The sequence below is a fragment of the Toxotes jaculatrix genome, chromosome 19 (assembly GCF_017976425.1).
Source record: "Toxotes jaculatrix isolate fToxJac2 chromosome 19, fToxJac2.pri, whole genome shotgun sequence".
Taxonomy (NCBI): domain Eukaryota; kingdom Metazoa; phylum Chordata; class Actinopteri; family Toxotidae; genus Toxotes; species Toxotes jaculatrix.
Window position 1 is genome coordinate 18397723 of NC_054412.1, and position 24895 is coordinate 18422617.

Below are 24895 nucleotides of genomic sequence, written 5' to 3' on the forward strand. Positions count from 1 at the left end.
AAATTGCAGCTAGTTGGGAGTTTAAATTTTAAAGAAAAAAAGAAAGTATTATTGGATATGTTAGTTTGACTTTGAGTCACTGGTTTTGGATGATGGCTGATGATCCGCAAACATAAAACCATGCACATTACAGACGACTGGCATCTGTTTGCTTTCATGCTTTCATATTAAATGGCTATAACATTGTAGTTATTTCACATCCTTTGACAAAGCCACTTGGGGACACAATGCTGATTTCATCTTGTTCACATCAGATTCTTCTGTTGTCTTTAAAGTTTTATGTACTTGTCAGTGTTGTGTAGTTGCTGCAGTGACAGATCATGTTTGTACCTTCATCTGAGAGCTGTCGGCCAAACTTGCATTAGGGATTTGAAAAAGAGGGGGACAGAAAACTTTGGGTTTTTTTTTTACAACAAGCATTTTGCCTGCGTGTGGGGAGGGGAAAGTTTGGGTCTGTGTGTTCTGTCCATGTAGTGTATCCATGCTGGACTGGTGTGTGTGTGTGTGTGTGTGCGTGCAGCTTCCCTGCTGTATGTGTGAAAGCAAATGGATATATTTAGGTTTTGTCTTAGCAGCAGTTTTCTGGTCTCCCACTGTTGAAGAGCTCTTCAGTGAAAACATGTTTTTCGGTTATTAGGAGGCATGTAGCCATCTGAATAATGCATCTTTAACACAGCCTTGTTATGGCAGCATATACAGTAATGTTCAAGGCCCAGAATGGTACCATAATGCGCCGCCTTGTACGCTGTTAAATATACATGAGTAGTGAAGTGGCTTTCTTTGTGAATAGCATTAACTACGGTGGTGAAAATCTGCTGCAGATTTCAGTGGACTAAGACTATGATTGGGGTTATTCACATGTTCACAGGGATTTGCTTGACACTCAGTTTTAGCCATGTAATAAAATTGGCTGAAGACCCATATAGGGCCATAAGCCAGGTTTTACTGGTTGCATGCCAGCTCCTGTAGCAGCTGGCATGCAACTGACATGTAATGTGTTTAGTCTAAACTTAAAGTTACAGTTTGGTTCTTCAGCTGCTAAATGCTCCACTGTGCTCAACCTCGCTGACTCGATATCTACCAGTAAAGAGCTGAGCCGATGGCTACAAGAAACACCATTCACATTACACATAGTCATTTGGTCCATTGTTAATATAAAAATATTGATTAGTGCAACTTTATTGATCCACAGAAACATTGTTTCTGATATACTGCAATGTAATCTAAAAGTACTTGAGAAATAACTACATACATATTCGACTTTTTGGATAATCCACAAAAAAGTGCAAGTGTATTTCACACTTTTTTTGGAAAAAAAAAATCATGGTCAGTTAGAAAGAAGATGTTTTTAGCGATGTTCATTCCCTTCAAAGTGCATTTCTTATGGCTGGAAATCTAAGCCTACTTTTGCAGCGCCTCATGGAGCCTTGCCAAACTGAGCGCAAGCAGAAGAAATTCAAACTTTTTGTGATGGATAATTACAAAACTGTACAAATATAAGCTTCTTTTTTTTCTTTTAACTTCCCCAAACTTCTTACTTTGGAGAACAAAGGGGAGCCTTGCTGCTTGAGGGGGAGTGGTGGGATTGGCGAGGACTGGTGGAGAGGACCCTCACACATATACTCACCCTCACTGTTCGCCAGGAGGTGGTCTTGCTTGCTGCATTTGGAGGGCCGAGCCCTCCAGTTATTATGATAATGATGGAACCCTGCCATCAGTGTGTGCTTCCCATTGTGAAGCTAAGCTCTCCATAATCTCGATGGAGGCATTTAGCCATTTGGAAAGCATGCAGATAGACAGATTTCAGTGGCTAAATATAGGCTAGGCTATGGATTTGAATGCTAATGATGCTTGATGTGTACACCTGTGGGCATTAAAATGATAATGTGGCATCTGCTAACCAACTGCCCTTTAGTTGAATGTAGTTCTGGTTCATTTATGTAGTTCTTATATTAGTGCAAATGACACTCAAGCAATATCTGCATTTAGCAACACAGATCATCGGCAATGCAGAAAAAAAGTAGATGGAGAAACAGATAAACTTGAGTGTTTATTATTATTTTTCTTTAGCTTTCTGATGGTGATTTCAGTCTGAATAATCAATCACTTTCTCTCTGACTAATCCTCCTCATCCTGTAGCTGGTGCTACCAGAGTACTCCATCCATGGGCTCTTCTGTATCATGTTCCTGTGTGCCCAGGAGTGGCTGACTGTGGGTCTCAACATCCCCCTGCTCTTCTACAACACGTGGAGGTAACTGTTGGATCTGTTGTATTGGCCGTGTGTGTGTGTGTTTGTGTGTGTGTGTTTGTAATTCTATACTTTTCAATCTATATCTCTGTTAAAAAAAAAAAAAAAAAGTATCCTGCTGTGTTAGGTTTTAAGATTTGGGTTAAGATTAGAATTAGATTTATGTAATGGGTTTGCATTAAATTTAAGATCAGGCTCACACAGGCTACAGGCTGCCGCAAGAAAAAGCTGTAGATAAAAGTAAGACTAATGATATACTTGCTTTTTGCCATTACATTATAGCTTTCTATTTATCCTACAGAAGGAACTCAATCGATATTGTGCGATTCCACACCTCACGGCTTACATTCATTGCCAAATTATAGTGTCGTATTTTCATTGCCTAGCCCCTCACCTGTCTTTCGCTATGTGCAATGTCCCTGTTGGTATTTTTAATAATAACAGTAATAATAAACCTACTCATCTTCTGTTTTTGTTATATGTGATCTTTGCCTATTTTTTTGCTTTTTATTTTGAAACACACTGAGTCTAGGCCTGTTCTATGAAATGTGCTATATAAATAAACTTGGCTGGACTATGCATAACTTAACCATTATTTATTGGCCATAATCATACCATAGTTAGCATGCACATTTCAAATAGAGAATTATTAAAACATTGCCATTATCAACTTTCCGGCACAGACGCAAGATGTTTGTTTTCAGTTAGTTCCATATACACAGTTCTGCTGCTGTAAATACTTTATAGTACAATAAGCATGTGTTGATCCATGCACAAAAGTAGTATCACATAGTATAAATACATTCTCAAACACCTGCTAAAAACCACAGCGACCAGCTGTTTTAGGAAATTACTCTCTCTCTCTCTTTTTCACAAATGGAACAATACATTTATGACAGTGTTTTAACTACACAATGTATTTAGTTAGTACTATACTAGTATACTCTATATATTTGTGAAACCATATATTGATGTCTTCAGTAGGTATGAATAGGCTTGGGACTGACAGCCACAGACAGGGTGGGGAAGTCATAAAGTATTGAGGTGCTAACATATCACTGGTCTTGGTTTCCTCATGGGATTTGTTGACAAGAGGAAAAACAGAAGGTATTGTCAGTCTCATCATTTAGGATCACGGCAGAAAAAGCTGCAGCTCCTTTGGTTTCTATTTCAAAGCTTTTCTAAGCACGTTGTTGTTCTTTGTACAGAGTCTGCTGCTGACCTTACTTCACTCCACGATAAACCGCCCTCACTATTCACGTGTTTCATTGCACCTTGCAGGGTGTGTAGCATTTCTGAGGACAAACATTAATCTGTAGGAAACGTGTGGTTAAAAGCAAGTATATCAGTGATGTAAACATCCCCTGAAAATACAGATCACCAATCAGTGAGCTTCAGATTTCTTTTGCTGTTCGCTCTGTGTCTGTTTTTGTCTTTGTTGCTGTTCTTCCCGCTGGTTGTGGCTTGGATGTAGACCGCTGGCAGCCTGATTGGTTTAAGCTCATGTGCTCAGCTGGTTGAAGTTACAGACTGAGCGCAGAGGAGAGGAGAAAAACATCTTGCTGTCTCATTAATTGGAGACTGTACCAGATGCCCACCAGCTACAGATGCTGCTTCCTGCACAGCTGAGAGATGAGGAGACAAGGAAAGGAGGGAGAGAGTGAGACAGAGATGGAGGAGGGTGGACAATGAAGGAAGGAGGCAGGAAGGTGTGGCGAGAGAGAAAGCGAGTGAGTGATGGGAGAGAGATCTAATATAGACAAGGTGATTCAGAAGATAGGGAGAGAGGGAGGCAGGGAGACACTGATGGGGGAAGCTAAATGAGCACAGAGTTCATGGACACATGCAGTACAATCACAGCAACACATGGTGTGTACGTGTGTGAATGCATGCAGAGCTTCTCGCTCATGTGTACGTTTATGTGATGCCAGAGAGGCCACACTAACGCCTTTGCTAGAAAAATTCACAAAAATTGACAATACAAACTTGTATTGAAGGACGTCTTGTTGCCAGGACAACCAGCTGTCATAAATGACCCACTTGAAAGGACTCAGTCACAGTGGCTTTAGAAAGTTTTCAGGCCCCTGCTCTGAGAGGAGGACTCTGAGAGTAGTATCTGGTCTGATGAGACAACAACTCTAAATACTACCAAGCCAATTATTTGCCAGGCCAAATAACACCAAACACTGCTCATCATCATCTGACTAATACACCATGCTTCTCTATGGTGAAACATGCTGGTGGCAGCATCATGCTATGGTTGGGCTTCGCAGCAGCAGCAGGGACAGAGAGACTAGTCAGAGCTGAGGGAAGGATGAATGCAGCCAAATACAGAAAAAGGTCCATGAAGAAAACCTGCTCCAGTGAGCATGAGACCAGAGACCGGGGTAACTATTCACCATTCAGCACGTCAGTGAACATCTGTGGAGAGACCTCAAGATGGCAGTCCACAGACACTTCCCATTCAATCTGATAGAGCTTGAGAGGATCTGCCAGGAAGAACGGGATAGACAGCCCAAATTCAGGTGTGCAAAGCTTGTAGAGACTTAGCCAAGACGACTCGAAGCATTAATAGCCAATGGGGGGGGGGGGTCTACAAACTCTGGAAGTAAGGGTCTGAATACTTTTGTGAGATATTTTTCAAGGTTGGAGCACAGGCAAGGAGGACCCAAACACAGACACACAGGCAGGCAGGTTCTCTAAGGGGGGTATAAACTTAGATTTTGGAGTTACAGAGGTGTACAGGATGTACAGGATGTACAGGATGTACGAGGCTGTGTCACCAGGATGTCCTAACTTAAAGAGCTTGAAAAACCTGGGCCCTCAGTGGCCTGTATGAGCTTTCACTTTAGCATACAAGATAACCCCGATGCCTCCTTTGTCCCTCAGACATGAAGGAGAAATAGTCACCACTGGCTCACAGTGCGACAGAGCACCATGCAGACAAACTGTGCTTGGCCTCAGTGGAGAATTATTAATGACTAAAACTCCTGTGATGATGTAACTGACTGCTCCATTCATGGGGAACATTTCCTTGTTTATTTAAAAAAAAAAAAAAAAAGAGGTTTTGACAGAATAAAATCTCTCACAATATGTGAATGTGGGGGTGTGATGGCAAATTTCAAGAAAGTCTGGCTATGTAGTATATACTGCAGTTTCTTAGAATGCTTTGGTTGCCAGCTGAATCCTTTTCAAAGTCTGTGTGTGTGAGTGTGTCTGTGTGTTTCTCACAAACTGACATAAAGCAAGAAACGTATGTGGCAAACGAAAGTCTTCCTCTTGTCTCATCCGTTACCTTTGCTCGGGGGAACAAATGGTGTCAGAGGTTGTTTTTTTTTGTTAATGACATCTTAATAGTGTATTGTATGTAGCAGATTGTTAACATAAGCCAACCTTGTTTACCTCGTCATCAGTCATTTGTGCATGTAGAGTACATGACATTCTGTGACTCATTACATGACCTCCATGTCGCACTCTGAACACATCAAGATGCATTTTCCAGTGCATTGTTGAATATTTCACACATGCATCATTGGCCAACAGAAAGGTGAATTAGAGAATGTACATTGTGATTAATTAATGACAACCGAATGTACAATCATTTCACAGTCATGAACGACCAGCTTACATGAATTGAACATGGAGTATGGACGTGCATAAACCATCTGTTCGCCTCGGTTATGACAGAACGGGACACATGCATTATGACGGCAGCTTCCTGGTTGGACTTCATTGTCCATTAAAACCCACAAAACGTAATTTGAATCTTTAAATGAGTCAAATTCTTGATGATGGGCTATAGATGAAACGAGTGAATAAGTAATTAGAAGCTAACTATCATAATGCAACTGGCCTGTGACATTAATATGCAGTAATCCATTGTTACAGAATCCTGTTCATTTGTATCAACTCTGGGGTCCAATAAAGGCAAATTTCACCCTATAAACCAAGCACTGAGGACATTCTGTATCAGCACGTGAACAGCTCTCTCTCAGAGCAACACACGACGGTTCCCTCCTCGTGTCTTCTCAGAGCGACTCTATTTCAGAATTCTAACAGCCCCCCTGAAATAAGTCTCACTGGAACGGAAAAGCTCCTGGAAATATCCGACAATTCCCCAACCCCCCCCGCTCTGCTATTAATCACCGCCAGGTTTTGTGTTTTCGGTGACATCGCACATCTTCATTTGACACAGCCTTAAGAGAGAGAGCTGTTTGTGTTTCCAAATATTGATTATGCTAAAAGCTTAGAAATATTAAATGCAGATTCTCTTATAGGGTGGATTTTCTCTTCAGCTTTTAAATCAGTCAGCGGCTGATAAACGACTGAAGTCTGAAACAAGGGAAAATGCTTCTATGATAATTCATTATAAAGAAACATGACATGGCGTTAAAGGACACGAGAAAAGCAAAATGAATGACCTAAAGAAATGCTGGCATGTCATTCATATGCCCTTTTGATGAAACCAGGCTGAGCTGACTGGATTTAAAAACTTAGAACAAACCCCACCCCTGATACCTTTAGTCCATAACAGACCAGGGTGAAAATATATTTGAATATCTCAAAAATATTGAATCATCTTTCTTTATCTTGTTGGAAACTTTAACAATTTGCACCACAAGATAAATCACACCAGTCACTCTTTATGGTGACATCTCCCCAATGGACTGTTTGCTGCTCTCCTTACTCGTTGTTGCTACACCTGTCAGGATTTCCAGTTAACAGATGATAACTCAACATCTGTCTCAATAGATACACATGATATCATACTAAAAGACTGAGGCTAAACAACATGTACCAGGAAAGACGTCAGCATCCTTACCCTCTGACTATTCATGTAGAGTACATGAAAATAAGTAGCTCCATCTATGCTCTGTGTAAAGGGCTTTTTAGGGTAAAACTCCAACCATTATTCTAGATCTGTTATCCAGCAGGGAGTGTAGGTAGAGGTAGGACTGCTGGTAGGAGGTAGGATTGCTGGAGTGTAAAAAGTACAGGACAGAACCAGTAATATTAACTCTTAGTATACTTGCTCTCGCAAAGTTTGGGAATACTGTAATACACAGTGGCTATTCCAGTCTAATTCAGAATAGAGTTTTTAATTTAATCTGTAGTTAACACAGTCAGCTGATGAGTTGTCCCTTAGCCATGGAAGCACCGCTAGGTTACCACTGTAAGTCTTAAGTTAGTTTGCAGGCTAACATTTGCAGCAAATGTTAAAGGAGATTAACAATACCTACACCTTTGCTCAGGTGTTTTTGGTTTTCGAAAAGGCCAAAAAAACCCAACCACTCTCCAAACAAGTCTTTATTTGACCACTTCAACATGTTGAGAAATCCAAAACTCCGGGAAGGTCCGGGAAGGGGGTTTAAGCAAACAGTCAATTTCCACAAGCATATTCAACTACTATTTCACCCACGTCTGCTGCATGATGGTGTCCCCCCCCCTAACTCATCATGCCATCTTTGTCCATACTATCTTCTTCCCCATTTCCTCCCATCATCTCCCCCCGCCTCTCTCCTCCCCCCTCCCCCCGCCCCGGGGTCTGGAACGGGTCAACTACCCGTGGTGTGGTCTTTGCCCTCTGTGGTAGGTACTTCCATTCCCCAACGGACACTAAGGAGCTGCTCTACGACCCGGCATCCGTGATGAACGGCGACACGCTCAAGTTCTGCCTGAAGGAGGCCTGGTGTAAACTGTCCTTCTTCGTCCTCTCCTTCTTCTACTATCTTTACTGGTGAGCACATGACAGATGGTGTAAAGAGATGAAGTAAAGACATTACAATGATCTGATTAGAACAGCTAGAGTAATCATATATATCAATAATACTGAACCGAAGCTACATTTAAAAAAAAAAGCATTAGATCTGTTTTGGAAGGGAAATGGTGAAAATGTGAAATTAGGAAAATTAACACTCACATCATTTTGAAAATGTGCCTGTTTGTTTCCAGCTGTGTTTCTATCACACGGTCACTTTACTTGGTTCGAACTCCCAGTTCTGATGGGGCAATGTGAGTGCAAATCACTGAATAAAGCAACCATTTCTCTGACAATCACATGCAAGTTCCTTCGTGTACCGTAGGTTTGTTAGGCTAATCCTTTTTATTTGTAGCTAATGCATGTGATGTTAAGAGAATCTGATTCTTTACTTCATTGACAAGCACCACTAAAATGTTCAGATGGATGGCAGAAGGATACAACTGCCACACATTGGAAAAAATCATTGTTTTTATGCATATAAGGCATATATAAGGTGACTGTTTTAGAGATGATGTTTTATCTTAATGAAACTGCTCATTGATTTTAACGTGTGTCTGACATTTACGTGTGTTTTTGCTAAGTATTCTGCTGTTGAATGATAGAAATGCACTCAATATTCCTGTCCATGTCTAATAATGCTGTTATTAATCACTCCGGATTCTTGTTCCATGTGTCATGTGGGTGCTGCAGTGTGTGGAACCTGGAAATATCCCTCTAATAGGTCTTATCAAGGGAAACACTTAAAGGTACAATCCTTATATTTTTTGACCTTTTATTCTAGGAAAGTGAGTTGAGACAGAATACCTATGCTCTGAAGAAAATCTGACCCTGACAGGCTTCCATACGGCCACAGCAGTGTTTCATAAATTAAAGAGGCCAAGCTTGCCTTCATTTATTAATATACCACGCATGACTGCTGTGGCTATATGGCCTTTAGCTCTAATCTCAGTTTGAGATTTTTGCGGAGTCATATCAGTTACAGACTGACTTTGATGACCCGGCTCCTCTTCAGCAGCTCAGACATGGCAGCTTAGTGCAGAGCGAAGATGATTTTTGACAAACTATTCCAGAACTGGAAAAAAAGGATTGCAACTTTAACATGGAGTTGTTCTTGTACGTGTGTGATAATGCTGTGATTAATCATTTAACACATGCTCTTAGGTCCCATCCTTGCAGGTAAAAGATGTGCTGTTTACATGTCTTCTATAGGTATGTTGGTAATAGTATGCTGTTAATATGTTTATCACAGCAATATCACACAGGTAGAAAAGCAACACCATGAGCACTGATTTTGAGTGTTGGTCTTTTCCTATAACACCAGATATTTCTTTAGGTGTATTTGTTTGGTTTTAATAAAAGTAGCAGTTGCTACAGTTAACCTCTGCAGCTAATGACAAAATATCCTAAACTCATGATAGGGCAGGAAGATGAGGCGCTGCTTTTTGTTAATTATTGTATCGTTCAAGACATTTTTCATGATACTATACTGTGAATCATTTAAAGAAAATGTTTAACTTTTTTTCTTTTTTTGTGATATACCTGGTCTCATTTCCCCGGAAAAAGCATCTTTTTCTTTTACAGATAATATAATACTGATATTATCATGGATTATGATAAAAATGCATACATGCACAGAAGCATGCAGTTAATGGCATATTTTTTATTTTAGTCTATGTTCAGTATTTTGCAATCCAATTTGAAATCGTTTGGAAAAAAATAACTTGTCCTGGGTTTTCTGAAAGCAGGACACATGGCACAGGTTCTCCACATAACGGGTCATTTTCTGTCTGAAGCAAATAAGTTTGTCAGGTTTTAAAAAGTTAGCTCTCTCAAACTATGTTCGTTTTCCTCTGACAGCAATGAGATTCTGTAAACTATCTGTTAAGATGCCACATATGTTCTGGCTATGGTATGCGACCTACAGTATTTTCCACATGCTACGCTACCAAAAACATGACTGTAGTATGTTCCCTCCTGGCATAATATATAGTGGAAAGAATTAGAAGAATAAGAAATTGATTTATATCTAATTGATTTAAGCTCACATCTCATCCATTTACATACGGGAGCCCACATCAGTCTGTAAAGTTCAGTCACGTAGGTTCAAAAAAGAAGAAACTTTAGGTGTGACTGTAAAGGACCATGCTGGTGGTTTGCCATGTTTTAGCCCATAAACTACAACAACACAAGGCACTAGAGGGCTGCAACTTTAGTGGATCTCACCAATGATTATTAATCAACAGTTCTTATTAGTGTTTACCTATATGTTATTTATGGAAAAGTAGGTCTCAGGTAGTGAAATGTAGTCCTGTCGTGGACACTGGGTATCTATAGCTACAAAGCAAACATTCATCTTGAAAGTCAACCATCTTGCTTCTCCATCTCACTCCATCCTGTCCTGCTCCAGCTCATGTTGGATTGATCTGATGTTTTAGAGACCACTGACAGCAGCAGCAGCAGAAGCAGCAGCAGAAGTGAGGTATTTCTCTACAGAGCAGGGTGATGGCCCATTCACTTTCAATTCCATCAAGCCAAAGAGAATTTACTCTTTTTTTTTTTTTTTTAAACTTAGACAAAATAGTCGCAAAAAACAGTCACAGGCCAGCATCAGCCTGGGAGTTGGGCATCATGTGATTTCAGCCATTTACTACTGTCTGAACCAGGTTGTGGAAAACTGACAACCAAAAGGTTTCTGCAATTCTAACTGTTACAGGGAAAAGTACATGTGAACCAGTAACCAATTTAGGAAGTGAATTCTCATTTTATAGAAACATAATGGAGGTCAATACAAAAAGCTGTTTTCATGTGTATATAGGACTGATTGAATTGGAAGTGAAGCGCCCTGAAACCTGCTCAGTGGAGTTTGTTTCTGTTTCCTCGCCTTATGACACCGACCCTTCTTTTTCACCGCAACCCGAAACCAAACAAACTCCAGCACCACTCGCCTGCATCTGTGACCTAAAGATCCTTCACGCCCTCACAGTAAATCTCACATGCACACACACACAAACAAACACAAACACACACACTGGTACAAAATCCCATGTATGCACATAATGAAATTGTGCATGCCCTCACAGACACACAGATGAAAACACACTCTGCACCTGAGCACGTAGCTCCACACCTGAGTGACGGGTGATTTAAAATCCTTTTTGGTTGCTCACTGGAGCTGATCCGGTGCAGATGATCCGCTGGAATCACTCTATAAACTCCTGATTTTGTCCATCTGGACACAGCAGGACGAAAATAGCTCAAAGGGAATTTGAGCAAACATATATTTCTGATATCACTTCATATTTTGTTTATTGATCAATGATCAATGTGATACTTCTATGAATAAATCAAGAATTAGAAACGTAAAAGTAAAAAAATGTATTGTCGTTTAGACTTATATCTCACTCTCCTCAGCAGTAGCTCTTCCTGACACTGGATGAGAATGACGCCCTGCTTGACTACCGGAGTCCTCCCTCAGAATGTGACCTTTGACCTTTCCCCTTCAACCTCTCTCTTCCCTTTCTCCTCCTGAGTCTGTCCTTGCTGTCACAGGGATGCTGTGTGTAATGTGATGCACTCCAATATCTAATACGTTTTTTTCTTGTAAAATAAAATACCCAAGAACAGTTGAATCGAGGGCGACCGGACTTGGTTAAAGATACCGTGAAGATGTTTCACCTCTAAACCGAGAGGCTTCTTCAGCTGTGGAACTAAAGAAGCCTCTCGCCTTCGGCTTTCAACTTTTCTTGGATAAGCGTGACCTGGATAAGATGGATACAGGCTTCTGTATTTTCTCGGCTTGGTTTTACCCTGTTCTCTAAAATCCCGGTCCTCAGCATGCGGTTGGATGCTGCTACCTGCGTGCAAGTTCTGTTTCCTAGCATGAAAATCTTTTGAATCCGGCTTTGCTATTTGCTCACACACATTACACACATTACACACAAGCACTCACACACAGGCACACAAGGTTAACCTCAGCTCATTAACTAGACAGATGTTGAAAGCTGAACTGAATAAGCGAAATCTGCCACTAGAGAAAAGGGCTTGATATAATATGTTTCCAGTAGACAGGGAGTAGGCCTTACTGTAAAACTATGATATAAGCCCGTAATAGTGGGAACATACACAGAAACATATTGATCATGTGTGTAATTCTAACATTGTCATCATGTACTGGGGTTATGTGGGTTATGTTTTTCCTTGTTCACTGACAGCTGCTGTACTATGGACCAACATCTGTGGTCGAGGAAACACACAATCTAACTATCTGATGTTGGCAAGAACCACACCAAAAGGCCAAATTAGAATTTGGCAAATTTAGTCAGTGTGCTGTCTGTCAGCCAGTGTGTCAACAACACCAGCGGAGTCGTTACTCTTCTCTGTTGAAACAACAAACTTATCAGTTTCCGTAGTCTGAATTATCTGAATTATCCAGTTATACTTTCTTGAAAATCACAGTAATGATTCAAGCTGATGTTTCTTAATTGTATGTTACTATGTAAAAACATAGTAACAATAAAACACTGAAGCTGTACTGCAGTAACATCCACCATTTAGTACATGTAGGAATGAAAAGCAATTAGAAGCAACAAGACCCAGAGGATCAACACTGTGTTTTTCCACACATTCACCATGCACAGCAGCATCAAGCAGTAAGACATATACAAGTCATACATTAACAACAGCAGCACTGATGCATAAGACACAACTGTGCCATGGATGTCGTGGATACAGAATATTGCAGTGTCTCAGTGAAAATGAACTGGATTTGCCGTCCTCTGTGCGTTTCACCTCACCCATTACATGCAAGGCTGCACCACGCTCTAATTAGAGCCACAATAATTGGATGGTACCTCATTAACACGTGTTGTTCCTGTGTAATAAGGTGTCTTGTGAGGAGATTGTGTGTGTTCAGCACTACTTCACCTCACATTTGCTCCAACGATCGTGGGACTTAATTGGACTCGGATACATTTATAACACAACTCCTGGTCTACTGGGTGGTAACACTTTAACAACAGCATCCAACCTAAATGGACCTCTGCAATTAAACAAACATGGAGTTTCTAATATTGTTTGTCTTCCCCTTAGCTATTTATGAACATGAAGTTATTACATGTGGTTTTAAAAGGGATTATCATTATTAGCACAGACTTATTTTCCACTGTTCTTCATGGTGTTCAGGAACCATTTCCCGCTGGACTTTGAAAACTCCACAGGTGCTGTGACTGCTTCCTCTTATTCTACCTGGGCTCAGGTCCAGTTTGGCATCATGTCAACTATCGACATGACTCCATCAAAAGCAGCAGAGCACCATCTTTCAGCATTTACCACACAGTGCAATCTAGAGCGGCGCTGTTTCACAATTAGTAAAAAACCAGCTGATCTGTGTCACTTGTGATTCCACAAGTCAGTCTGGACTTTAACAGAACATCCAGAAAAAGTCTGTCCCTGGCTCTCAAAGATTTGAATGGGAGGAGGTGGAGTCCCTGAGAAGAAACCAGATACTCACTCTTGATCTGTCTCCCCTCAGCTCAGAGGGGTGAATCATTGGTTACTGTAAACCAACGAGACGCCAATCTGTTGTTGTCAAGTCACAGCTCAGTGTTGATTTCCCAGTCTGTGATTTCTGATGTACTTTCATGCAATCCTTTACTCTCCTCTTTTTAAAAAAAAAAAAAACAGATAAATGTTTGGTCAAATAATCATATAGTGTTTCGACCACACTGCAACTGAAGCTCATCACTGTCAAAGGTTTACATGATGTAAAAAAAAAAAAAAAAACATTACTGAAGTGAAATCCCATCTCCACTTTGCAGCGATGTATGTTTTGCAGTTTGTTTTATACATGCTCATTGCATTACACGATGCTCATCAGCCTTTGCTTTTTTTCATTTTGCATTCAGTGGCAAGTTTTCCCACAGCTGTAGGCGTTTAGGAAATAAATAAAGAATTAAATAAATAAATAAATAAAAACAGCACAAACATGCCAGGAAGGATTGTTGTTTTTACATTTTTAGGTCATGGTCCCTAACTCCTCTGCTGTCGGGTTTGTCAGGCTTAAACCAAGACCATGTAACTTTTGCTAAACTGTTGCCGCTTTGGCCACGTGTTACAATAAACTGCAAATTATTGACACCCGGAAATTGCAGACACATTTACAAAGTTCAAATTTGCAACTTAGCTTGTATAGTGCAAATTTGGAGAAACAAACTTGAGGCTGCTGCTTTTCACACGATGCTGACCTCAGTCTGAAACACAGCAAACTCAGTAAAGTCAATTTCATATATATATATCCATTTAAAGTTTGCTAGCATTAGCCCAAAAAAAAGCTGCTGCTTACACTAAAGCTGCAGCAGCAAAACCTCAGGGTGAGTTTTATTTAACATGAATTCAACTTTTCTTTTCTAAGAAGAAGAATGTGTCATTTCTTCTTTCAAAAGTTACACTCATCTGGCTTTAACTCTGATTATTACTGCTGCTTTAATCCTGCCAAATTCTATGTGGACCAATTAAGGTGCACAGCAGGATCCCTGACACAGCAACGTATTGTAGGTACAGTACCTCGACGTCTTGGTGGCAAAACATAAATCAGCCTTTAGAAAAACAAACACAGCGTGTGAACGCAGCATTAGTCCGAATAATGCAGATTATGACAGGGAGGCTTCAAAGAGACGTCACGTATAAAAGTCTGCTGTCAGAAACCAGGATAAATAAGTCCACTTCTGAGCGCCCATCTTTCAAGTGCATAAACAAACAGACTCCCCATTAAATCTGCAAGCAGCTGAGACAGCAGAATGAGATGAATCACCAAGAAAAGTAACTACGGATCAATGAAACGTTGAGCACACACTTTGCTTTATCTTAATGCTTTAGAAATGGGCCGCTAGATGATTTGAATCTTTATGTAATTTTTTACGTTGTCACCTTCTGCCTTGACTCACTTCCTATTTTCTGTTTCTTCTCTTGTGTTTCAGTATGATCTACTCCTTGGTTACCTCATAACAACTGATTTATCAGCAAATGCAGAGAAATAGAACAGCCTCTGGATACACAGACTGCCTGTTGGGTCAGTCTAGAATTGAACGACAGGAAATTTGAAAGTAAAGAAGATCAGAAAAAAAAAAAAACGTGTTTTTTTCGCTGTGAAGCCAAACAATGAACATGCTGGGGCCCGAAGCTTCTTCTCTGCTCTGCCCCCCCAAAGAAGAAAGGACATGTTTTATGCTCGACTGTACATAAAAACCGAGGACTAAATCTGCTGTTTACAGTTTGATTGGTCATAGCGAGACCCAAGTTAATCACTGCCTGGCCAATGTTTGTACCACGCACTCACACACAAAAACACACACACACACACATATACACACAAACATATAAAAACACATCCTCTGGAGTGATACCGTACTCACTGTACAGTAGCAGCGCCGGAGGCCCAGAGGAACGAAGAGCACAGTAGCGTTTACACAGTTTGTCTCAGGCTCAGCACGGTGAAGCACTGTCCAGCCCAGCACTGCTCACCGACCCTCAGTCGTTCCTCGTCCACGCCTCACCAAACGTAGCTTCACCGGTGAGTCGCACACATGGGGGATGGACGGACGAGTGGATGGACGGATCACACTGTACAGAAAAGAGAAACAGTCTCTGGAGGAAGCACCAGGGTGGAGAATTCTCTTTATTTTCCCCACAGACGGCACACATACAGTCCACGGCCTGTGGATCTTTTCGTTCTAACATTATGTGAATGGCTTTTGTGACGTGTGCATTTTGGTGTATTCTTTAACAAAAGGTATTTCTAATTGATCTACAGCAAAGGTATTCTATACAGCAAATGCCTTCTTAGTGTTGTCCTAGTGTTGTTCTATTGTGGGAAACTTTTCTAAAACTCAAACTAAAGTAAGGAAAAAAAAAAACAAACCTGAAACCCGTCAAAGCTTTTATAGTAGAGGAGCACACATTCTTTGCACAAATAGTGTCTTTGATCTTGCACAATATTCGCAATATTTGGCTATATATTAGAAATAATTTATGATAGTCTAGCCACACAGGTGAAGGTCTTCCAACATGTAAAGAACTATCCAGCCCTGTTTGAAGATGGGGAGACAATGTGAATCTTTTCTAGCTCTATTTACACCATGGACCAAAATGTTGTCTTTTCAGTATTTAAACTAATTTATTTGTGTCTATTTGTGAGATCCTGATGGCTTGCCTCCATACTTTAAATTAGAGAAAACATTATTTTTCCATATAACCACACCACGGTAAGACAGAATGAGTGGTGATTAAAGCAGCCGATGAGAAAGGTGCCTAGCATTAACCTGTCTTTCTATGTGATTCGAACAAAAGCAACTGTAGCAGATGATGCAAATAGCATTTAAGAAACTGTCTGTTTATTAAGACACTATCATGATTTCCAGAAATAAAGTCACCTTCCATATACAGGTTAGAGGTCAGAGGTTGCATCATCCCTGCAGCTGCAAGGAAGTCAATGCAGTCTTTCTCACAGACACTTCGGCAGTGCAGGTGCCTGGATCTCCATGTTCCACATGTAGCACAGTTTTCTAATCACCAGACCGCTCTTTAGATCTTCACCATCGTCCTCACTGGACGAGCTCACTTTGTAAGCTGAAACTCAAGGAGCAGATAGGAATGCCCAGTTCTTGTTGTTTTCTCTTATTCTAAGTCAAGCATTTTCTATCCTTACCGTGTATGTGACCAACCAAGTTAAATTTAGATATTGTTTATGAAATAAAGTATTTTAAAATCAAAGGCTTGGGTGTTTGTATTTCCACTCCTTTCACTGTGCTGCTGGTGCAGATTCACCACAAGGGAACATGGGAAGAAGGAGATGAGGGGCAGATTTGGTATTTAATGCTTGATGCTAGGTGTAAATTAACTTATCATTCACACAGACAGTGTCATTGAACAGGATCTGTGTCTGTACCTGGTGCCATGATCTTGATCTGGTCTGTGCATGTGGGTACACAAGCACAAATCCTGGTAATGTTGATGCCAGATTGAACTGCACTCCTAGACTGTTACGGTGTTTTCACACCTGTACCGGTAGTTCGGTCAAACTGGACCCTGGTTAGTTTTCCCTCTTGGTGCGATTTGTTTGGGCTGGTGTGATAACAGTAATCACACTCAGGTGCAGAAACAACCGCACCAAGACCCTTGACAGGAGATGGTCTCGCTCCAGTTCCAGACAGACCCTGGAGTTTTTTTTTGTATGTGGTGGGAATGTGATCGGACCTCGATCTGACCCAACTAACAGGTGTTCTCCACCAGTTTCAGTTAAACAGCTCCTGTAGCCAGGTGTGCTTTGCATTCTGGGATGCGGGAGAGCACGCAAACTGTAGCAGTTTGGGTAGCTGCAGCAGCTAGCTGAAGAATGAGCTATGTGGTTGTGTTCCAGGGCAAAAACATGTGAACTGCACCTAATTAGCATGCAAACCATCGCAATGTGATTCATTGTAGATGCTGTAGATTTGTATTTCTGCGTCCTCTGACAATAGCTACCTAATTCACTATTGATGATGTTTTAAAACAATATATTGTTCATTTTAATAATTTTAATACTAAAGATTTTAAACTTATAACTTATATGCTTTGTAGGAGCTTTCTTAGCACCGGCCTGAATATGAACTCGTACTGAAGGCTTGAATTTGTAATAGTCTATTAGTATTTTCATGAACAGTGCTGTTGCATAAGCTCTGTGACGTTTAGATGCTGTAGTTCAGATAACTGTTATCCCTTTTTAGGTGAGGGAGAAACTTCAAACAACAACACCCAATTATGAAAAAGCAAGAGAGCCAACTATCACAGCTCAGAACACATCCAAAACTAGTTCAGCTGATAATGGGCTACAGTCATTCATGACTCAACAGAGGAGGCAGCTGGAGGAAACGTATGAAGCTGAGCAGAAACATCAAAAACAGGAAAATGAGGCCTTTGACCGAGTGATGAGGGCACAACAGGACACAGAGGAAAGGAGATTCCAGTCTACGAAAGCCCCATGCAGATAATGGGGCAGTGACTGTCATCACTGCTTTGTGTCCTGGTAAACAACAGCACCCACAGTCACCGCACTGGATTCATCCAGCTCCCCCCGTGGGGTCAGCCGCTGCTAGTGCCTGGTCTATGCATCACTCACCTGTGCCACAGCAGGCCATGTCGGCTATGGCCCAAAGGAATGACGCTTGTGACCGTGCCCACGTAGCCCAGTAACTCAAGAAGTTGATCTGACTCCAAAATCAACTAATGGCTCACATGGAAAGCCACCAGCATACTGGTATGACCAGTGGTACGACAGCATCTGCAAAACGTAACACTGAATTATCATGAAGATAACACAAGCGTATTGGATTATACTGTACAGCCATTTGTTACAGTTAGGAATTGTCTTCAGGACTTATTTACATTTCAGCAGACGCTACCTGCACATGGCTGCACACAGTGCATGTCATTATTTATTGTAGTAAAATGTATGTTTTCATAGTCAGTAAATCTGCAAGTCACATTTTTTTAGCAGTTACACTGCTGAGCTATAGCCTTGAAATGTACATGCACAGTGCATTACTGGTCTCGTGAGCCCCTCCTTCCTCCCGCCTGCTCACAGTTTGTCATTGTCCAGTTCATCACCTTCATCATCTTCCTCATTGTCTCCCTCAGTGAATTGTTCATTGTGAGTCTTACAAAAGTTATACAATACACAGCAGGGCAGAGAGTACACAGCTGGCAAGAGTAATGTATGCCTCATTTTGTTTATGGAGGCACCTCCATCGCTCTTTGAGGAGGTGGAGGTGCCTCCAAAGCTTCTTTCTACAGTCATCCGTCCCTGATTCAGCTGCTGATTAAAGGTGACCTGTGCAACTGTTGCTCCTCTGGATTGTGGAAACAGATCCATAAACCCATGGTAGTCATGGACAGGCTAGGTTACCCACAAGGACCTGTGGCACATCTATTCCAGTTTCTGTCCATCTTGGTAACAGTCTGTCGTTAAGCGTTGGGTGGCGCCTTGATGTTAATGTGTGCACCATCAATAGCATCAAAATAAGCTGCAGAGGGTGCTTGATGTGGAATCATTTCATAATTACAGTTACTGTTTTAACGTTCATTTTAACTCTTTTACATACTGTTAGGTTGTTTAATCTTGGAAAATGCCTCGTATTTTACAAACTGATGAGGTTTGTGTATAAAATATGAATCTATTAAGTATGTAGAACCTGTAGCTTTCAAGAAATACTGTAGAGTAGATGTAAAAAGTTGCATAAAATAGAAAAGTACTTCAGTTGTACTTAGGTACACTAACCTGCTGGCCTAACTGATAACTTAAAAAGTGCCAGTGGGTTTAAGTGGTGCAATAAACTGCAGATTTTACAGTGAGGCCTGGTACTTCAACTGACCACTGATTGTGATAGAACAGTTTTAAAGTGACTGTCTGTGTGATTGTAACACAGAGAGGAGGTGTGTGTTTACACGCAGGTAAATGAGCGTGTGTCTGAGCTGTGGCAGACACGCGGTGACAGATTGGTGACAGCTTTTCTTCCCAGTATGCACCTGGGTGCTGTCCACATCACTGCCATATATTTCAACATAATTAAACCAGGCACACATTGTTGACCTTCTGGCTCTTCATTGAATGTGTATGTGCTCAGACTGGCAGTGATGTATTTGGATAAGCCCCCCTCCTCTCCCACTCCCTCCCTCTGTGGCTGTTCTTTTCCCCAAATCCTTGCCAGCATCTAGCACTCCTCTTAAAGCTGTGAAATGACACTGAGCTCTTGTCCTGCGGCTCTGGCACACTGCGCTCAGCCGTCTAGAACCTGAGGTTTATCTGTAAAATTCTGTTTCTTCAACTTTTCACAGCGAGGGAGCCAATTTTAATCTGGCTCTGTATGGGTCTGAAGCTCACTGATGCATATTGCTACTTTCTTTCTACGTGAAGGCCCAGCAGAAATAGGCTCTGTGACTCATGCTGAGTTCAAACACACACTTTTCCAAACTGTGAATATAGGACAGTGAGTCAACTTTTGTAAAATGGACTGACATGGGACACAGGAGAGCTATAGTTTTTCTAGGTCAGTGGTTTTCCTTTTGTTTTTTTTCTCTCCGTGTGACAGCAAAGCCTGAGATTCTGCAGGTTTTCATTCCAACCAAACTCTACACGGCACCTTTGTTCATGAGTGGCTCAAGTTAATGTTAGCAAACTTCAGATACTAATTCAGTGACAAGTTTTTGAAAAAACCAATCATTACCACAACTTAAAAATGCAGAGAAAGGTTCATATGTACCTTTTCATCTTTAAAGCCATCCTTGGGAAACTTCCTGTTTGTAAAATCCTTTCTCCTGTTTCTGTCAAACCGGATCATCTAGATGGATAATCTTCAGTGTCCTCAGCGTCTGCTCAGATCTGGGTAAAACTGCATCTTCCTGCTCTCCACCCATGGCCTGGAATATTGCAAAAAATAAACTTCATCTCAGAATATTGCCTTCAAATCAGGCATTCAAGCATCACACCGAAAAAAAAAATGCTTCATGAGGAATGTAATTGTTTTAAATAGCCAGGTTTTATCTCCACCATGTGCCTCAGGTCCTGTTTTGTGTTGCTATGTGTAACTGTTATATTGTATAGTCCAAGTATGTTACAAACACAGGAAAGCTGACCTCTGCTAGGAGCAATGAGCACAGGGAGGACGCAAAAAGTGGGCAGATGGAAAATGGCAGGTGTGGGGAGATGAAGGGACAAAGATGTCCAGGGAGACCAGTCTCTGGCTTTGTGATTTTGTCTTTAAGATCTACTGAGTCAACTTTTCTTTTTTTTCTCTCTTTTTGAGTCCTGTTCACTGACTCAGGTGCTTTGTCTTCCAAAACAAATTCAATAAATGCCATCTGAACACTCCTCAGGGAGCCACAGGCTTGTTTTTCACCTTATCACAAAAACTTGTGTCTTCTGCTGTTTTTTTGTTTTTTTTTTTTGCTTTCACTGCACGTCCGTCAGCCTCTTTCACTGTCCTCCCCGGTGATCCTTTTATCCTCAGACACAGAGAGGGAGAGAGAAGGGCAGGGGTGGCTGAAGCAGCTAAGCATCATGGGACTTGACATGTGCAATTGAGCCATCCTGCAGAGCTGGATGGGCAGTCTGTCAGCGTCCTGTGTGCTTCAGATGGCCAACCTGTCAAACTGCATTACACACCACCCCACAGGTGACCTGAGGATGATTTCACTTGCTTTCACCTGTATGTACAGACACCCACACCTGTGTACATCAGACAGTACTACTGTTCACCAAAAAGTTCAGAATTCCATTGAAAGCTTTATCAATTTGAAATAAACTACAGCAGATTGACAGCAGAAGTTCTGTTTGCGCATCTCAGAAAAGCTATCACACAGTCACACACACAATATTTGCACATCCCACACATGCTCTCTTCCTGTTTTCACCCTAATCCCTTCTTCTCACTCTGTATTTCTATATTTACCTTCTTTGTCCTAATTTAATGTTTCAGTTTCAGTTCTATCTACCACACACATACCCACCACAGTGTACATCTTCAACACTAACCAACACCTAAAATAAAAAAAAACAAAACAACTTATAATAAAAGGTTGTTACCGAAAATCTGCTGATGTTACAACATCATCACGTTATATAGTATGGAGTCAGTCCTGAACTGCAATTAAACTACCTGTGCAACCCAACCCCCTCCCCCATTCCCACAATGCATTTCCCAGGCTTGCTGTCAGCTGTCCTCTTTGACTCACGACAGTTTCAGTCAGTGTGTGGGCCCACATAAGTGTACATAGCAAGACAGCATAAGCAGGTTTCTGGCTCAGGTGAAATGATGGATCACAATCCACAGACCACAAATAACTAATCTGGTCAATCTGTATCTTCATATATATAAAAAAATAACCAGTCTAGTATTATATTTAACTCACTCTTTGAGAACTACTCTCCAATAAAATTTTAGCTTCCAGATGAGCTGTCATAGGAGTGGGTTGTTTTGGTTTTAATACGAGAGAAGACAGCTCATCATGAATCCTTCAACAACACCACTGATCTACCTGCATAAAAATGAAAGATGACGGAGAAAACAGACGTAGATAAATGGGCATCATGGCAGGTGCAAGCAGGTGTTCTCTTTTATCATCTACAATCCCTGGAATCCACCCAACACTAAATAACGTTCACTGGTGTTTTACAGTCTTTGAGATCGCAGCCAAATTATTTCCCCTATGTTGGCAGGATGAGCTTTCTTCAGGAAATATTGTAGCTCATTTTCCTATGTTACCCATTGTGCACTTAGAGACTAACAGGAAAAAAAAAACAAATCATTTACTGCAAACACATGGAGGACTGCAGGTGTCTCTGCGATGGCAAGATGCCTGTAGCACACTGAATCTCTCTGAGTGTTTGTCCCACCTGTGGGTTATGAAGCCTTTAGACTCTTTGATTGCTCATAGGTATGCATGTGAATGTGTGCAGAGAGTCCCCAGGCCACAGCAGAAGGGGCTTCTCTTAATTTAAAGTGATTAATAATTAAAACTATAAACTTTTATGTATTACCTCTAATGAAGAGGTGAACATCATAGCTACCACATATCACAGCCCCATCAGATAAACATGATATATATGCAAAATCATCTGAATGTATACAACCTATAATTGAATCTTAAAATCCTCTGTGTGAGACTGAAAGTGTCTCTGATTCATGTTCCATTCACAACTTTAAAGTGTCTCATATAGTTTAACACAGCTCAAGGCCATTAGGAGCAGTCCTAGTCTTGTTCTTATACAGGGACCAGTATAAAATTGTTGCATTGTCCAATTAACCCCAATTGATTTGGAAAAAAAAAAGTTGATTGTTTGTTGTTTGTTTGAAGTTTGTACAGAGAGAAACCTTTGACAGCCATAGGTACAAATGAGGCCAATGAGAGCTTCTAAAGAGCCAGACATTCCCCTCAGGAGTCAGTGGAGACCAAAACAGAGCTTAAAGGAGAATCAGTATTGGAATTACATTTGTCTGTTGGACATAAACATGACTCCAGTAAATGCTAATGTGCCTCATGCCTGCTTGATGTGGAAACAGACCACCTTTAGCTAACATGTTCACAAAAACGTCTTTATTTCTATTATTTCTTTATGTCAATGCCGTGTTTATAGCTTGGTGCACTGCCACAAGAGCAGAGAGTGAAGTTTTGATTTGGGGCTAGCATTAGGGCTAGTTAAGGTTAATGTTCGAGAGTACAGCACTGTACTATGAAAATGAAGCATGACCAGTTTCATTCCAGGTATTTTCTATTTCTACAACACTAAACCTGGTTACTGTTATACAGAACGTTTTCAGAGAGTAATACAGAGGTTATATAGACTGGAATAAGGCCATCAAAAAGGAAAGGTTTAAAGCTCCTTCCACTGTAATGTTGAAGAAGACTGCAAATGAACCCATCTCTAAAGGGCACTTGTACCTTCACAGCCTCTGGGAAAGACTCCAGTGATACAGAAGTAAAGCTGTATTTATATAGCACGTTTTAAAACACAGTTATAACATGCTTCTCATGCACACATGAAAAATATATAATGCGATAAATAAAGTAATATGTTACAATATAAAAGACAGACAGGGATAGAGGTCTATAAAGAGACTTGCCTATAAAGAAGAAGTTTTAGAAGAATCTGCCTTTACTGCCATTGGTACTGAAGGAACCCTCACCTGCTGTAATACATCAGGAAAGAGACTTTAAGTGACTCTCTCAGTGCAGTTATTTAGCTCTGAGTGATGGGAATGATTGATGCACTGTTTAACAGAACAGGTGTTGAGGTGTATGGGGGATGATTGACCACCGGATGAATTTCACATCAGGGCCACTGGTGATCCACCTGGTACCCAGAGAGGAGAGGGCAGCGTGCCATCTGATAGAAGCACCGGTTGAGATGCCTCTCTGCTTTACTCAACACTGACAAAGTGCTAAAAGCTAAGGTGTTGACAGTGTCAACAAACCTTATGTGTAATAGAAACACCTTTCTGTTTTACAGTGTTAGGTGGCAAAGACTGATTGTGTTACAGCCAAGTATCTGAAGGAATTACACAATTTACATCCAAAGCCAGCGTTCAATTTTTTTTTTTCACACTAGTACTGATAATCAACTTATTCCTGCTTTGCCTCTTAAAGTGCCACATCTATACTATCAACTATCAAGTGAGAATATTAAACTCCATCCTGCAATGATTCATTTTTGACAAACTCAAATTAAAGACTTGTTTAGTTGCGTTGTTCTTTTTTGTCAAGTCAATCCATGACTCAGGCCTAACCTGAGTTTGCCATAGTGCTTCATCTTTGTACATGACTTCATGGTGTTAGATGAAGCTTCAGTTGGGCTTTGTATGATTTTTTTCCCAATCCATATAAAGCTGGAAATTATTTTAAGCAATTCCACAAACCAGGTTTTTGGTCTAGTGATATGTAGCATTCTTAAAATGTAGCTGACAGCAGGAAGTATATTCACTGATTTTGGAAATCAGTATTTGACTTTATTTTATTAAATATTTATCTCTCTTTGTTGCAGTTCTTAAACCTACATGTGTTACCTCTGTTGGTTTCCAATCCTTCTTGTATTTGACATTCAGTTGTTAAGCCATTATTTTCTGATCTTATTTTCTCAGCTTGTGGTTTGATGATTAGACTGAATAAAGACTCTGAAGCTGGGCATTCCTGTTTTGTTCTTTTAAAATGATTTTTAGTTTCGAATTCAGGTCGTTTGTTCCTACCGATGCCACAGGCCTCCATCTGTATCCACTGCATAAAATTATTTCCGAACCCTTATTTTTGCAGAGTACTTAACATAGAAACCCATTCAAAGGCTTTTTCAGTATCTAATTTACAC

The 24895-nt window shown here is 40.8% G+C and overlaps 1 protein-coding gene across 1 annotated transcript in view; it reads left to right on the forward strand.

Annotated features, from left to right (window-relative positions):
* The window catches only part of cnih3 (cornichon family AMPA receptor auxiliary protein 3), a 56177-nt gene extending 41165 nt beyond the window's left edge, over positions 1 to 15012 (forward strand). The window contains exons 4-7 of the mRNA XM_041064639.1: positions 2140 to 2252; positions 3231 to 3233; positions 7843 to 7986; positions 14985 to 15012. Coding sequence (XP_040920573.1) covers positions 2140 to 2252; positions 3231 to 3233; positions 7843 to 7986; positions 14985 to 15012 — 288 coding nt within the window. The remainder of the gene's footprint in view (positions 1 to 2139; positions 2253 to 3230; positions 3234 to 7842; positions 7987 to 14984) is intronic.
* Positions 15013 to 24895: the final 9883 nt, after the last annotated feature.